This window comes from Salmo salar, chromosome 09, assembly GCF_965601325.2.
Source record: "Salmo salar chromosome 09, fSalSal1, whole genome shotgun sequence".
NCBI classification, from domain to species: Eukaryota; Metazoa; Chordata; class Actinopteri; order Salmoniformes; family Salmonidae; genus Salmo; species Salmo salar.
In genome coordinates this window covers 30,984,935-31,000,828 of record NC_138299.1, presented here as the reverse complement: position 1 = coordinate 31,000,828, position 15,894 = coordinate 30,984,935, and the positions used below count along the sequence as shown (strand labels likewise).

The following is a 15,894-nucleotide window of genomic DNA, read 5'->3' as shown; positions in this document are numbered from 1 at the left end:
AAACAAGTTAGTGGAAATCAGAGCAATTCAACGCTCCAGTCTGGTAGAAAAAAAATATATATATATTTTAATGTAGTGTCTGGTTTGATTATTTCAAACATTTTAGATGACAGTCAGATCCTAATGAATGGCATAATGTTTCCCAAGCAAGAAAGCAATCTGGAATTTTCATTTGAAAGACCACTACTTGTGGGTGCACCACTTAATAAAAAATCTAAAGTTTCACTTTACATGGAAAAGTGAAAGTGCACTGTATTAGTTTACATTTATCATACTGTGTTCTGTGACTGTCAAACAAGAGGCAGAGTGAGAGGGGAGAAAGAGATAAACGTTTTGTGTGTGTAATGTTTACTCTGATAGTTTTTTCTTTGTTTTGTTTAAATCGCTTTGTTGGTTTTTGTCATTATTTTATGTTTATTTCACTTGTTTTAGCAATATAAACAAGTTTCCATGCAGAACGACAGATTTTACCTTGTCAGCTAGGGGATTCGATCAAGCAACCTTTCAGTTAGTGGCCCAACGCTCTAACTACTAGGCTACATGCCACTAGGCTACCTTTAAAAAATATATATATATATATTTTTATTTTTATATCAAGGCTCAGCACCCCTACTTCCCGCGACTATGCCTGTTTTCCTTCCTCCAAATGCACTGATTTGATTGGAACTGGACAGGTAACAGCAAAATACCTGAAGCCAGACTCCACATTGCTTACCCCTGTTCTGTCATTTCAGTTGAGATCTTGATCTGAAAGCGAAGTGAAAATACCGACAGTATTTACTGAAATATCTAGTTACAGTAGTACTGTAACTACATATTGACTTACATACGTTTTCACGCATGCTTTTATTATCAGCATATGAACTGGAAATTCGAGACAGTTACAGTACTAGTGTAACTACATATTGACTTAAGGTTTCACGCATGCTTTAATTATCAGCATATTAACTTTTTCAAAATCGAGACAGTTACAGTACTACTGTAACTACATATTGACTTAAGGTTTCACGCATGCTTTAATTATCAGCATATTAATTGAAAATTCGAGACAATGCTCTCATTCTCAACTTTTCTTGATTTGATTTGTATGGTCTAACGATATGGTGCGCTGCTTGTCAAACCCTGGGGAATGTAGTTTGAGTTCTAACCCTTTTGTACAATTACTACACGGTGAAATTGTTGTAAAACAACTACAATTCCCTAGCATCGAAATGTACGTCAATAACGCGCCATTGAACCGCTGCGATTTATCGTTTGTTTTTAGCTTGGACGTTTGCTTGCTTGCTGGCTAGCTAGCTAACGTTAGCTAGCTTTCCATCAATGCTTACCGCTTATTCAATCGGACATACAACGAGATTATTTATCTTTCTGTTTTTTTATTTTACTATTGCTAAAAGAAATTATACTAATCTTACCGACATATTCATGTCATCCGATGAACTGTGTAGTTTTCGAAAGATAGCTTCACTTGCTAGCTAGCTAGCTAGCTAGCAAGCGAGCTATTTTAATTTCCGGTGTTTTTTGTTGTTGTTTTATTCGCTAACTAACGTTAGCATCACAACGATTTTGGGAAGCTATTTCTAAAGTAGATATCTATCTTTTTTGTTGGAAGTACAAAATACAATTACTCTGTTAGTAGTTGAAGGTATGTTCAAGCTTTGAACTAGCATTATTATGACTAGTTAATTTATTTGGCATTGTGATACAAGCATTCTGATTAAAATCCAGGTAAGGAAGTCAACATGCCGGTACATTCTCGAGAAAAGAAAGAAAGTAACCACGAGGAGATGGAAGTCGACTATCCCGAACAAGATGGGAGCAGTTCAGACGAGGATGACACTGAGAGCTCCTCGGAGTCAGAGGATGGGGACAGCTCAGGTAAGAATTGTTTTACCAACCCAGTTTGTTTGTAAACTACAAGTGATTTGCTACACATGTTACATGAATGCGCCTGTTTCATTGGTATTTTGGGCATCATGCATGTATTTTAGAGATGGATGATGAGGACTGTGAAAGGAGAAGGGTGGAGTGCCTTGATGAAATGACAAATCTGGAGAAACAATTTGGAGACCTGAAAGACCAGTAAGTCTCTGATTGCATTTACTGATTGGATTTACATTATAAATATGTCTCAATTCCATCACAGTGTGTCAAACAGATGAATGTATCTAAGGTTAACCAATTGTAGCCAATGCTGTTTTTGTTCAGGTTGTACAAGGAGAGGTTGAGTCAGGTGGATGCCAAACTCCAGGAGGTGATTGCAGGCAAGGCTTCGGAGTACCTGGACCCCCTGGCAAATCTGCAGGAGAACATGCAGATCAGAACAAAGGTTGCTGGTAAGTCTGTCGCAAGCTAATCTTTGGATTACATTATTTATGTAGCTTTAAACTGATTTCACAAATTGCTGTGGCATTGAACACCAGATTAATAAATTAAGGTTTCCTAATTTTCATCCAGAAGTTGACAAAGTAAATCTGATGAAGAAAATTGAATGAACACTATGCTGGCATGTCTCACTGTCAAATTGTTTTCCTTCTCAGGGATCTACCGGGAGCTCTGTATAGAGTCTGTAAAAAACAAGTACGACTGTGAAATCCAAGCAGCTTTCCAGCACTGGGAGGTGAGCATTGTTGTTGGGAATTCCACATACCCATGACCGTCTTCAAACCTCTTGACGAATTAATTTATTTGTATAGTGTCTTAATTGATTATCATTTGTAACCATTGATTCCTCTTTGTTTATCTTAGAGTGAGAAGTTGCTATTGTTTGATACAGTGCAGAGTGAACTTGTGGAAAAGATCAGGCGACTGGAGGAGGACAGGCACAGTATAGACATAACCTCAGGTATCGTCAAGTCATTGTGCGAGCCACTAACGTAGCATGCATAACCCAGCTCTCATATGGCTAGTTCCCCAGACAGCAAGCCTAGTCCTGGACTTAAAATCTATTTTAATGGAGCATGCTTTTTAGTCCAGGACTAGGCTCAGTCTGTGTCCAGGAAACTGTCCGATAGTGCCATGTCTTAATATTCCCTTTACTCATTGACCCTTCTTTTCTCAGAGCTCTGGAAAGATGAGCTGCAGTCAAGGAAGAACAAGAGGAAAGATCCATTTAGTCCAGATAAAAAGAAGAAGCCAGTTGTTGTGTCAGATATCCTCTTTCATCATCTGAGTCTCAACAGAAATGAGTCTTACATACATTTTTTTTTTACAATCTTGGTCTGTGTTGTGTGTACTTGTCCCACCCACCACCCACTCACACTTGCCTTTATATACCAGTATTTCCTTAACATCCGTACGACCATATATTGTCTACATGTTACAAGACTTGGATATACTGGAGGATTGGACAGCAATCAGAAAGGTACCTTGCCTCATAGATGCATAGTATGGTCCTCTAGCTCAGTTGGTAGATAGTGGGTTCGATTCCTGACACCACCCATACATGTATGTATGCAAGTGTGACTGTAAGTCGCTTTGGATTAAAGCTTCTGCTAAATGTAATTTATTATTATTATTATATTACTATGTTTTGGATTTATATGGTGATTATGATCATATTCTAACAATTTTAATATCTTAAAGGCTGTGGCTACTTTGGGACCTCACAGAGGTAAAACTGATGGTAAGACTCAACTTCCATTTTGAATTAAAGAATTGTCACTATTCTGTTATTGTGAGATCCTGTCCTTCCTCTCTTTTTGGTTTTCTGAACCAAACTATGAATGAACACCATGCATAATAAACACAATATAATGTCAGCAAGTTGAAATTATACTTTATAATAAGTTACTATACCAACTTGGAGTGTGTACTTTTGTGACTAAATATTTGTTTGTTTCCACCAAACATTAAATTCCAGTCTCCACCAATAAGAATGAAAAGTATCAGCATAATGCTCGATCAGAAGAGGGAAAGTTGAGTTATGACGGAGAATGGTACTGCCGTGGACAGACGATATGCATCGACAAGAAAGATGAATTTCCCACAAGGTGAGGATACTGGCATCCTTGGGAAATATACTTTTTTGGAAGCAAAGTATTTTATGTCCTTTTTCTAACCATTTAATAATTTCAATGTTTAATCTTCTCTTGCCCCCCTCTGTCCAAAGAGCCATAATTACCACAATCAACCACGATGAGGTTTGGTTCAAACGACTAGACGGCAGTAAATCCAAGCTGTACATCTCTCAGCTCCAGAAAGGCAAATACACTATCAAACACTCCTAATTATCAGGTGAACTTGCACCACTCCCTCTCCAAAGCTCAGGAGTTATTCAAAGATCCCCATGGTGCCATCTTCTGCCCATTTCAAGTTTTCTAGTGAATTCTGAATTAAAATACAATTTATATGAAATACCATTTTTTGTTAATTTTGTGAGATGGGTGTGGGTCCTCTAAATAGTATTGTGTGACTGTAGGTGTGAATATGACCATGTTCCAATGGCATTTTTATTGGGCAAGACAGATGGATATGGAGAACATGAGTTTCCAGACTCCCGTTTTCTACAGGTTTGCCTTAACAGTAGCTCAAAGCATTCAGATGGGAAAATGTACAGTATAACGGACTAACACTGCAAGATCTATAGAAAGTTACATGGGACATCAGTTTAGATCAGTATATCAGCCTCTCATGTACATTGACAAGTATCCATTATCTCTTGCCATACCCGTCTCTGCCAGTTGTACTTTTTGTAATTTATGATCAATTCTTTGTTATTGGTACGGTACTGGTGATGACTGTCTGTATAACTTTAACACTTATGTCTTACATCTTCCAATGCAGTATTCATTTGTTTCTTGCTGTCTGTCTTAATGACATTCCTACATAGGGTTTTAAAATTCTAGTAACGTTCCCAAAATTCCCAGGTTTTCCAGATAACCCGGTTGAAAGTGTCCCAGAATCAGAAGCGAATAAGCAGGAAATTTTGGGAAAGTTACCAGAGCTTTGTAACCCTACTTGTACCTCACTTTGAGATGCTGTGGGTTTGCTAGAAAGGAACCATTGTCTTAATGTACAGAATAAAATGGGCCTGCATGTTTTATATAAATAAAGGGAAAAATCTGTCTATAAACTTTGTCTGTATTTTTTAGAGCCCAATACATTTTCTGAGAAGATCCAGTGAAATGCACATTACTTTTTCTACACTTAGCTTTTCCATAATCTCATGTCATGTGTGCTTGAGGTCAGCATCTATGTCCATATTTCTACAACAGAGTAAAAAACATCTTAAGCTGTTTTACTTGGGATAAAGATATGCCCCTAAATCACAGAACAGTTTGGAGATTCCAGTCTTGTTTCATGTATAAACATTGCTGCAATACAATAATTTGCCACAGCCAATTTCTCCTACCTAAACAACCAAGTGTTTCATGAAAGCTTTTTTGTTGTTAGAAAGCTTTTTTTTACTTGCCCAAACTCTACTGCCAAGACTAAGATCAATATTTGAAATGTGTATTGAAGTGTACTAATGTGAATGTTGGTGTGAAAATAATATTAACTGTTTTGTCAAAAGCAGAACAAATGACTTGTATGTTGTATGCAAGGTTGAAGCAAGGAGTAGTCTGTTCTTGTACTAAAGCCTTTTGGGAGAAAGTATCAATATGAATGTGGTGTTAAGTATTTTGATTTCATCATGACTGCCTGTATGTTCATAAACATGAGTAAAGTTCACTAAACAAAAACGAAACATAGTGAAACAATACATAGCTATGTGATTATGTCCTTGCATGCAGTTTGGGAAATGGCAATAAAACATGAATTAATATTTTCACATCTGACAGATGTGAGAGTGACAGCTACCAGAGGGTATAGCTGTTTCCCTTCCGATGAACATTTCCAACCCGTGTCGCAGCTGACACTTCGTGGCTGTCGTGTTTTGGTCTCTGCTAGAGTCTGAACTGAAAATGACAGCGATAAAGTCTGGGTCACGACTCGAGACAGAGATAGAACGAATCCGTTCGGAAGGGCAATGGGACAAGATACCAGAGCTTGTACGGCAGCTCTCTGCCAAACTAATATCGAATGGTAAGATTTGCTCTGCCGTTCACTTAACGATTTGGGGCCTGGACAGGGAACGGAATACACGAGCTTTCCTAACCAAGTCAGCGCGTCTACGTGAATGAAACGTCCTTTGCGAGTGGCTGCCAGGTAGACAGCTATTTCTAGTGGTCATGCGAATGTAAGAACGAAATAATGATCTTGAACACACGGCACACACCGGTGCTTGAACACACCGGTATAGTTAAAAAAAAAATGTAAATGTAAAAAAAAAATATTTAGCGAAAACCCAAAGCTTCTTTGATCGTGCATACGCACACACTTTTCTGTCATTTCGGGGCTAGCCAGCCTAGCTACTGTAGCTAACTAACTTGGACAGAGAGTATATCAACTGTGCATACTTGTTGAACGTTCTCACTCATTAAATAGTTCTACATTATTTTACTGAGCTAGCTATCTTACCACTTGCATAGGTAGACTTCATAGAAATAGTTTAAGAATATTTAGTCCTGCATATCAGTTGCCTAATCATACACAGTGGAGCGGCTTACTGAAATCAACATAAACAAAATTGAAATCTGTGCGAAATAGCAAGCTTCAAGGAGGGGGAAATTGTTTTCTTGACAGATTTCAGTTCTATTGATGTCTGTGAACAGGAAGTCGCCTTGCTGGAATGATGATGTCATTTATCCGGTGTCCTGTGTGAACTTAAGTATGCTCTCTCTAATTCTCTCTCTCTTTCTCTCTTTCTTTCTCTCTCGGAGGACCTGGGCCCTAGGACCATGCCTCAGGACTACCTGGCATGATGACTCCTTGCTGTCCCCAGTCCACCTGGCCGTGCTGCTGCTCCAGTTTCAACTGTTCCGCCTGCGGCTATGGAACCCTGACCTGTTCACCGGACGTGCTACCTGTCCCAGACCTGCTGTTTTCAACTCTCTAGAGACAGCAGGAGCGGTAGAGATACTCTCAATGGTCGGCTATGAAAAGCCAACTGACATTTACTCCTGAGGTGCTGACTTGTTGCACCCTCAACAACTACTGTGACTATTATTATTTGACCCTGCTGGTCATTTATGAACATTTGAACATCTTGGCCATGTTCTGTTATAATCTCCACCCGGCACAGTCAGAAGAGGACTGGCCACCCCTCATAGCCTGGTTCCTCTCTAGGTTTCTTCCTAGGTTTTGAACAGGGCATAAATGTCATATTTTGGCATGCAAGCATGTTTTGTTGACATAAACTGACATGCCTTCTTATGTCAGTCAGACCAGAGCATGGGGGGGTAGTTAACAAACTGGATTAGCCTACAAATTGCTTTAAAATCCAACATGGCATGAAGGAATTTTTTTATCGACATGAATTAGATTGAGCAATAAAAGAGCCACTTTTATTTCATAGGCTGGGATCCGCACTATGCAGCTGTTGCAAGAGCACATTTTTCACTGGCTGTCCACTGGTTGAAAAAACAATGATCAATAGGCATCCTCCAAGCGTTTATTGAAGTTTGATAATATTTGGATGCCAACAGCAGTCGCACCATTGGAAGATATAGCTTGGACTGTAGCCTACAAAAAAGCCTATTCCTGCTCTTTTCCAGTGATCCATCAAACACATTTGGTGTGTCATAGTGGTCTTTGACTTGTGGTTAGACTCGCTCATGTGGAACAAACTTCAACTTTTTTTTCAATGCTGATTTGAATGTAATTGAGAACAGAGAAGTGTCAGTCTATGGAAGGGGGTGAGAACCATGAGCCTCCTAGGTTTTGTATTGAAGTCAATGTAGCCAGAGGAGGATGGAAAATAGCTGTCCTCCGTCGACAGTGGCGTTACCGTACAGAGTGCTGTTGAGGCTACTGTAGACCTTCATTGCAAAACAGAGTGTTTTAATAAATTATTTGGTGATGTGAATATATTTACTATAGTTTTATCTAAAAAGTGTAACTTTTTTTAATGTTTCACTATTTTTATTTTTATGAAATTCACTGAGGATGGTCCTCCCCTTCCTCCTCTGAAGAGCCTCCACTGCTGGAGGTATAGACTAAACTCTGTTTGTGTTTCAGATGACCTGGTGCTGGGGGAAGCCAAGCTCCAGCAGTACCTCAAGGAGAACCCCATCAAGCAGGGGGCCAGCCCAAGGAGCCGAAGACCCCAGCTTGTGGAGGTCCGCAAGCACCTGACCGCTGCCCTGGACCGAGGGAACCTCAAGGTAGATGTTAATGATATAACACCTATAGCCATTAGTATTTGTCATATGTCTAGTTTAGTCTTGTAAGTGCTATAACAGTGTAGTCCAGTCTTATAACAGTATTATAATACTGCAAAAGGGTAACACTGGTTTAATCAGGATCTGGCTGTACACTCACTGCTTTCCCAAACTGAGAGAATCCCCTTTGAATTGTATAACCTCATATTACTGCCTCACTCCCTCATGCTGCTTGTATGAACCCTTTTTCTCTGAAATATGAACATATATTTTTGTGTTCAGGAGAAAACATATGGCTACACAATAACTGTCTCTTCTCTTTCCTTTTGTGCCTAGCCGGACTACATGCAAGAGGCTAGTATGTTGATGGCCAAGATGTCCTATGTGGAGGGAGACTATAGTGAGACGTTCAACCAGTATGGCAAAGTGACCCTGGACGAGCTGGCACTGGTGGGAGCCCCCGTCTACCGTCTCTCCATGATTACCGAAGCATACGCTACCAAAGGTAAGAGCTTTGGGTACCATAATGCCCTCACATTACACCAGTCAGGGTTTTTCCTGGCTCAAAAAGAGGCTTAGGTGGTGGCAGTGGCCACAAAAAAACCTTTGGGTGGCCTGCCAAAAAAGGTCCTGTGCTGGAAAACCCTGCCAGTATTTCCCAATTCGAAATCTATGCAACAAAATTGTCCAGGGGAACAGATCTATGGTAGGAGAAACACTGCATAACCCTACCGTCTATTCTACTACCAAATTTCAGCTTCAATCTCAACTCTGCTTCAGTACTCGACACATTCCATTCTAGTAATTTGGTGAATTTGTCTATTCTAAAGGACATTGAGCCTAATCTGTGGTGCTGAGCCCTCTGTTCTTCCACTGCCTCAGTCATGTATTGAGAAAGTGCTGAGGTTGAGGCTGGGGTGAATGTATTACCTAACTCTGCTGGTCTGGTCAGTCCGAGTCTTAACCTGGTGCCCGCCCTGCCGTTGCACCCCTGAACTCTGTCACTGTATGCTTGCCAGGAGGACGGTTAGCTTAGCTGATGAGAACACAATGTGACCTACCTCATTATGCAGTTCCTGTCTGTGGAGGCTTGCTCAGGCTTTCCCCTCAGAATTCTGCACTAATACAGGGGGATGTTCGATTGACCTGCTGTAAAATGGAGATGGGTTTTGATGCATAAGTAGTGGCGTTTTAAATGTCCTATAATAGAGTCAGTTGCTGTATCTAAATCTAGTGTGTATATTAAAATGGACATGACATGGAGGAAAAATACGTTGTCTCTGAAAAGAGGAAATTGACACAGCAGCACCAGTCCTCTGTTTGAGCTAGTATCCCCTGCAATGTGTTGTTGGGCCCTATGGTGGCAGTAGAGGTTCACTGTTCACTATGCTTACGTTTGATCATGCAGAGAGGAGTCCTCACACACACACACACACACACACACACACACACACACACACACACACACACACACACACACACACACACACACACACACACACACACACACACACTGGACATGGTACTGAGGCTTTATCATTCAACATGTATGTATGTATGTATGTATGTATGTATGTATGTATGTATGTATGTATGTATGTATGTATGTATGTATGTATGTATCTATCTATCTATCTATCTATCTATCTATCTATCTATCTATCTATCTATCTATCTATCTATCTATCTATCTATCTATCTATCTATCTATCTATCTATCTATCTATCTATCTATCTATCTATCTATCTATCTATCTATCTATCTATCTATCTATCTATCTATCTAAAGAAGAAGAAGCTCTACTGTAGTGTGGAGTCCCTCAATACAGCAGCCTAGTATACACACAGGGCGCACACACAAATCTGTCCCCCTCTATACATACAGCAGCCTATCCCAGGATTTACACAGACCGACCGATGATGCAAGCCAAGCAGTTGCCCATACAGCATACATCACTGTGGAGCAACTGCATTGCGTAGGCAACCCCACCCCCACATAGGCACACACACGTCTTCTCTCCGGGCCGTATTGCCTGCAATCATACTGTGTATATGGAGTGAAGCATTGAAACATTAGGGCTTGACCTGAATGTAGGCAAGCTGACTTTATAGCCGGAAACATCTAGAATGGAAGGAAGTCTCTTCAGATGAAGCTCTCTTTTATGTTAAACAGCATCATTTCTTATATAGTCCTTTGTTGGCTGTGTAAGGCCATGTTGATAGATAACCTGAGTTCATTAGTTATTTTCTGTGACTTTGTCTGGACCAGCCATCTTGTTTGTCCGATGGCGGGAATGGGAAGACATTACTGCTGTTTTTCATTTTAATGAGCGTCCTAATCGAGAGGAGTGGAGGGGAGGAGGAGGTCAGGCCGGCCTGTTTAGAGTAACACAGGAGCCCATTAGGCCGTGAAAGTGCCACAGTGGTATGAATAAGTTATGTGGCACGGCAGCAGAGAGATCAGAGCCATAAAATGACAACAGAATCCCCCGGCTCCAGTCATTAACATACCCGCATCTCCACCACAGGAAATCTTTATAAGGCAAAGACAAGCATGGCTGCATACATCCATCTTTGCAGATCTCTATCTCTCTCGCTCTCTCCATCTTTCCATCCATCCATCCATCCATCCATCCATGGTGGGGGTCCGTCCATCTGTGACAGAGCATGTTAATCTCTCCATCTGTTTGTCTCCTTCTCTGTCTTTCTGTTTCTTTGCTTATCTATAATTCTTTCTCTCTACCCTCTCTCTCTACCTCTCTGTCTTTCTGTTTCTTTATCTATGTATAGCTCTCTCTCTCCTCCCCTCTCTACTTCAATCCCTCTCTGTCTTTCTCTCTTGCATCAGTATTCATGTTCCTGTCATGTCCTATAAAGAGAAGACATCTGCACCTCTATGGTACTGGAGGTTTCAGGGTGTGTAAATTAATCATGTGGGGTTGATGGATGAACCATTTGGCTTGTATTGTTTGGACCCTTTTAGTGAATGGCTCCATTTGAGCGTCACACAGTTGGAGTAGTCTTGCGTAATTCCAGAGGCTAGAGCTATTTATAATGAATTAGTTATTAAGGCTATTATCTATTATTAATGCATTGTTTGAAAAGTGTGCTTTGGGGAACTGCAGATTCGGTTTCATAACAACGAGGTTTGTGTAGCCACGATGGAAGTGTTGTGCTTTTCTACATATTGTCTTGTTACAAACACAATGGTATGGTGATTGACAGAACCGGCCCACACAAAACAAGATACAGTTTACCCAAAGGTCAGACAGGGATACTTTTCTCATAGTATCATTTTAGGGCCCCGAGTTATTCCTTCCCACGTGAGTTTACATAGAAAAACTCTGCCTATAACAAGGGGCGCAGACTACACCAAAGGCCCAGAGTTTTTCCTTGCCAGGTCACAAAATCAGGGAAACTCAGGGCCCTACATGAGGGAAAAGAATGAGGGCCTTCATTTGTAGATGAGTGAGACCCAGAAGTAGAAGATGATTGTTGTCCTACTCTCCTCTATAGAAGAAAGGAAGGCTGTAAAATAAGGTATCTTCTTCAGTCCTTGGCTGACATGAGGTGAGGTTGGTGGCTGTCCTTGACTCCAATGATTGTACACTATGCACGCGCATCCACGCACGTACAGAAACACAGACACTAAAGCTTGAGCATGAACTTTAACCCCTGGTGGGCTGCATTGTGTAGTCTTATCCCGACCAGAGGCAAGGCCACAGTACTGTATGTGTAGTGTAGAGTATACAGCCGTTTTTAAAAGTTCCTTTCTTTATTTCTTCTCTCCAGGTCTGTGTCTAGAGAAAGTCCCGGTTGCATCTCCGTCCCTTTCCAATTATAACGTGGACAAAGACCAGGAAGTGATTACCTGCTATGAGAAGTCTGGAGACATTGCCTTGCTCTACCTACAGGAAGTAGAGAAGGTAACCTAGCAACCAGCTAACATTGGCTTTACAAGTGGATGTGTTGATGGGAGGGAGAAGATGGGGATGCTTTAATCACTGTGACAAAACCAAATCATTTTCAGGTGATCTAGGCTAATACTAACAAAATAATTAACCCTCTTTTAAAATGACAGTTTAAGGTAGACTCGGCTAGATGATGTTGCCATGAGCAGAACTGCAGATATTAAGATGAGCGGGATGCAAGACTGCAACGTGATAGCAACGGGACCAAAACAGCGGAGAAGTTTAGTCTCGAGCTTCAACACTCTTAGTTGTTTACTTTGTGCATCTACGTCATTTTCCTGAGTCGATTTTTAAGTTACAATTACAAATAGTCAAGACTAAGGGCCAGTCACCAGTAACTTAACTTTTGTTCTTGGATAGTTGCTGTTTGACATTTTAAAGGGAAGTTTGCAGAATGAGGTTGCTGTTAAACGTTCAGATTTGGGTGGCCTCCTGAGTGGCGCAGTGGTCAAAGCTGTTCCACCAGAGATTCTGGGTTCGAGTCCAGGCTCTGTCGCAGCCGGCCGCGACCGGGAGACCCATGGGGCGGCGCACAATTGGCCCAGCGTTGTCCAGGTTAGGGGGGGTTTGGCCTGTAGGGATGTCCTTGTCCCATCGCGCACTAGCGACTCCTGTGGCGGGCCGGGCACAGTGCACGCTGACACGGTCGCCAGGTGTACGGTGTTTCCTCCGACACATTGGTGCGGCTGGCTTCCGGGTTAAGTGGGCATTGTGTCAAGAAGCAGTGCGGCTTGGTTGGGTCGTGTTTCAGAGGATGCACGGCTCTCGACCTTCGCCTCTCCCGAATCCATACGGGAGTTGCAGCGTTGAGACAAGACTAACTACCAATTGAATACCACGAAATTGGGGAGAAAAAGGTGTGAAAAAAAACTACCGTTCAAAAGTTTGGGGTCGCTTAGAAATGTTTTTGACATAAAAGCACTTTTTTGTCAATTAAAATAACATGAAATACAGTGTAGACATTGTTAATGTTGTAAATGACGATTGTAGCTGGAAACAGCAGATTTTTTAAGGAATATCTACATAGGCGTACAGAGGCCCATAATCAGCAACCATCACTCCTGTGTTCCAATTTCACGTTGTGTTAGCTAATCCAAGTTTATAATTTTAAAAGGCTAATTGATCATTAGAAAACCCTTTTGCAATTATGTTAGCACAGCTGAAAACTGTTGTTCGGATTAAAGAAGCAATAAAACTGGCCTTCTTTAGACTACTTGAGTATCTGGAGCGTCAGCATTTGTGGGTTCAATTACAGGCTTCAAATGGCCAGAAACAAAGAACTTTCTTCTGAAACTCGTCAGTCTATTCTTGTTTTGTGAAATGAAGGCTATTCCATGTGAGAAATTGCCAAGAAACTGAAGATCTCGTACAACGCTGTGTGCAAACTTTGGGAGGCCCCGGTGCACAACTGAGCAAGAGTACAAGTACATTAGAGTGTCTAGTTTGAGAAACAGACGCCTCACAAGTCCTCAACTGGCAACTTCATTAAATAGTACCCGCAAAACACCAGTCTCAACATCAACAGTTTATGAGGCAACTCCGGGAAGAGCAGTCCAGTTTGAGGCAACTCCTTGGAAAAGCAGTCCAGGTGGAGCTGGTTGAGAGAATGCCAATACTGTAAAATACTGTCATCAAAGCAAAGGGTGGCTACTTTGGAGAATCTCAAATATAAAATATATTTTGATTTGTTTAACACTTTTTTGGTTACTACATGATTCCATGTGTTATTTCGTAGTTGTGATGTCTTCACTATTATTCTGCATTGTAGAAAATAGTCAAAATAAAGAAAACCCTTGAATGAGTAGGTGTGTCCAAACTTTTGACTGGTACTGTATTTGTTGTGTGACAAAACTGCACTCTAGATTGGCCTTTTATTGTCCCCTGCACAAGGAGCACAATGTGTAATGATCATGCTGTTTAATCAGCTTCTTGATATGCCACACCTGTCAGGTGGATGGATTATCTTGGCAAAGGAGAAATGCTAACTAACTGGTATGTGAACAAATTGTACACAGAATTTGAGAGAAACAGTATTTTTGTACGTATGTAAAATTCCTGGGATCTTTTATTTCAGCTCATGAAACATGGAACCAACACTTCACGTGTTGCATTTATATTTTTGTTCAGTGTATAAACCATTATTCAACCAAGCTTAATAGGTTTACAGTTTTGTTAAAGTAATTTACCTATTGTCAAAAGCACCGTTAAATTATTTAAAAAAAAGTTTTTTGATGTGAACTGTTTGTGAACCTGTTTTTGCCATTGAGCCTGGGCATCAGACTCCACATCTGTATTGCAGAGTTGTCAATGATGTGGTCGGTTTTCAATTGGCTTACCACATGGTTTGTAAAGGCTGAAATATTGTGCGTTGGGATGCTATCGGAAGCTTCAACATTTGTAACAAGCATGCTATCAAACATCTGTTGTTACACCCCTGTAATTAATAAGTTAGTCATAAATATTTCCAAAACTTAAAGCATTGTATTTGGGACAAATCATTCACTAAACCTCAACTACATCTCGTAATGAATAATGTGGAAATTGAGCAAGTTGAGGTGACTAAACTGCTTGGAGTAACCTTGGATTGTAAACTGTCATGGTCAAAACATATTGATACAACAGTGTCTAAGATGGGGAGAAGTCTGTCCATAATAAAGCACTGCTCTGCATTCTTAACAACACTATCAACTAGGCAGGTCCTACAGGCCCTGGTTTTGTCACACCTAGACTACTGTTCAGTAGTGTGGTCAGGTGCCACAAAGAGGGACTTGGGAAAATTGCAGTTGGCTCAGAACAGGGCAGCACGACTGGCCCTTAAAAGTACACGGAGAGCTAACATTAATGACATGCATGTCAATCTCTCATGGCTCAAAGTGGAAGATAGATTGATATCATCATTACTTGTTTTCGTAAGAGGTGTTGACAAGCTGAAGGTACTGAGCTGTCTGTTTTTAAAATACTAGCACATAGGTCTGACACCCATGCATACCCCACAAGTCCTGCCACCAGAGGTCTCTTCACAGTCCCCAAGTCCAGAACAGACTATGGGAGGCTCACAGTACCACATAGAGCCATGACTTCATTGAACTCTATCCCACATCAGATAACTGATGCAAGCAGTAGAGTCAGATTTAAAAAGCAGGTAAATATACACCTTATGGAACAGCAGGGACTCTGAAGTAACACAAACATAGGCACAGACACATGCGTACACACACATGATGACATACACACTATACACAGACGTACACATGGATTTTGTGTTGTAGATATGTGGTAGAGTATGGGTCTGAGGGCACACACGTAGTGTGTTGTGAATTCTGTAATGAATGTATTGTAATGTATTTAAAATTGTATAACTGCCTTAATCCTGCTGGACCCCAGGAAGAGTAGGTGCTGCCTTGGCAGCAGCTAATGGGGATCCATAATAAATACAAATTACAGACTGCAATTACCACCAGTTACACGTCGTTATTACTGTAACTATGCATTATTACAATTAATTACAATTCTTGTTACAGTGTAATTGCATAAATACACTGTAATAAGGACCCCTTAAAATGAAGTGTTACCAACATTTTATAGAAACTTTTGCATAAAGACCGTTCAGATGGAATATCATCAATCTACATTGTTAGATTTGTGGAAATATATCATGCAACCTGCCCTTTAATGAATCACTATCCTTCCTTGGTTTCCCCAATAAGTGGATTGGACTT

At 40.8% G+C, this 15,894-nt stretch overlaps 2 protein-coding genes across 2 annotated transcripts in view; both read left to right on the top strand.

Moving 5' to 3' along the window:
* Positions 1 to 1,363: 1,363 nt before the first annotated feature.
* Positions 1,364 to 4,361, top strand: brms1la (BRMS1 like transcriptional repressor a). The gene is made up of 11 exons (XM_014211092.3): positions 1,364 to 1,645; positions 1,729 to 1,878; positions 1,992 to 2,082; positions 2,209 to 2,336; positions 2,541 to 2,620; positions 2,749 to 2,845; positions 3,062 to 3,151; positions 3,300 to 3,364; positions 3,586 to 3,625; positions 3,863 to 3,992; positions 4,112 to 4,361. The coding sequence occupies exons 2-11, from the start codon at positions 1,743 to 1,745 to the stop codon at positions 4,227 to 4,229; spliced, it is 975 nt and encodes a 324-aa protein (XP_014066567.1). The 5' UTR covers positions 1,364 to 1,645; positions 1,729 to 1,742; the 3' UTR covers positions 4,230 to 4,361.
* A 1,494-nt stretch (positions 4,362 to 5,855) lies between these two features.
* Positions 5,856 to 15,894, top strand: part of LOC106611152 (tetratricopeptide repeat protein 7B) — a 77,228-nt gene continuing 67,189 nt past the window's right edge. Inside the window, 3 exon segments of the mRNA XM_082955710.1 lie at positions 5,856 to 8,207; positions 8,541 to 8,709; positions 11,997 to 12,130. Of these exon segments, the coding sequence (XP_082811836.1) occupies positions 7,974 to 8,207; positions 8,541 to 8,709; positions 11,997 to 12,130 (537 nt within the window). The 5' untranslated portion in view covers positions 5,856 to 7,973.

Bases quoted from the DNA above. Each gene is read 5' to 3' on its own strand.
- brms1la (XM_014211092.3), top strand. From the start codon at position 1,743: ATGCCGGTACATTCTCGAGAAAAGAAAGAAAGTAACCACGAGGAGATG. The intron at 2,337-2,540 runs GTAAGTCTGTCG...TTTCCTTCTCAG, and splicing joins GATCAGAACAAAGGTTGCTG to GGATCTACCGGGAGCTCTGT. The intron at 3,365-3,585 runs GTACCTTGCCTC...AATATCTTAAAG, and splicing joins ATTGGACAGCAATCAGAAAG to GCTGTGGCTACTTTGGGACC.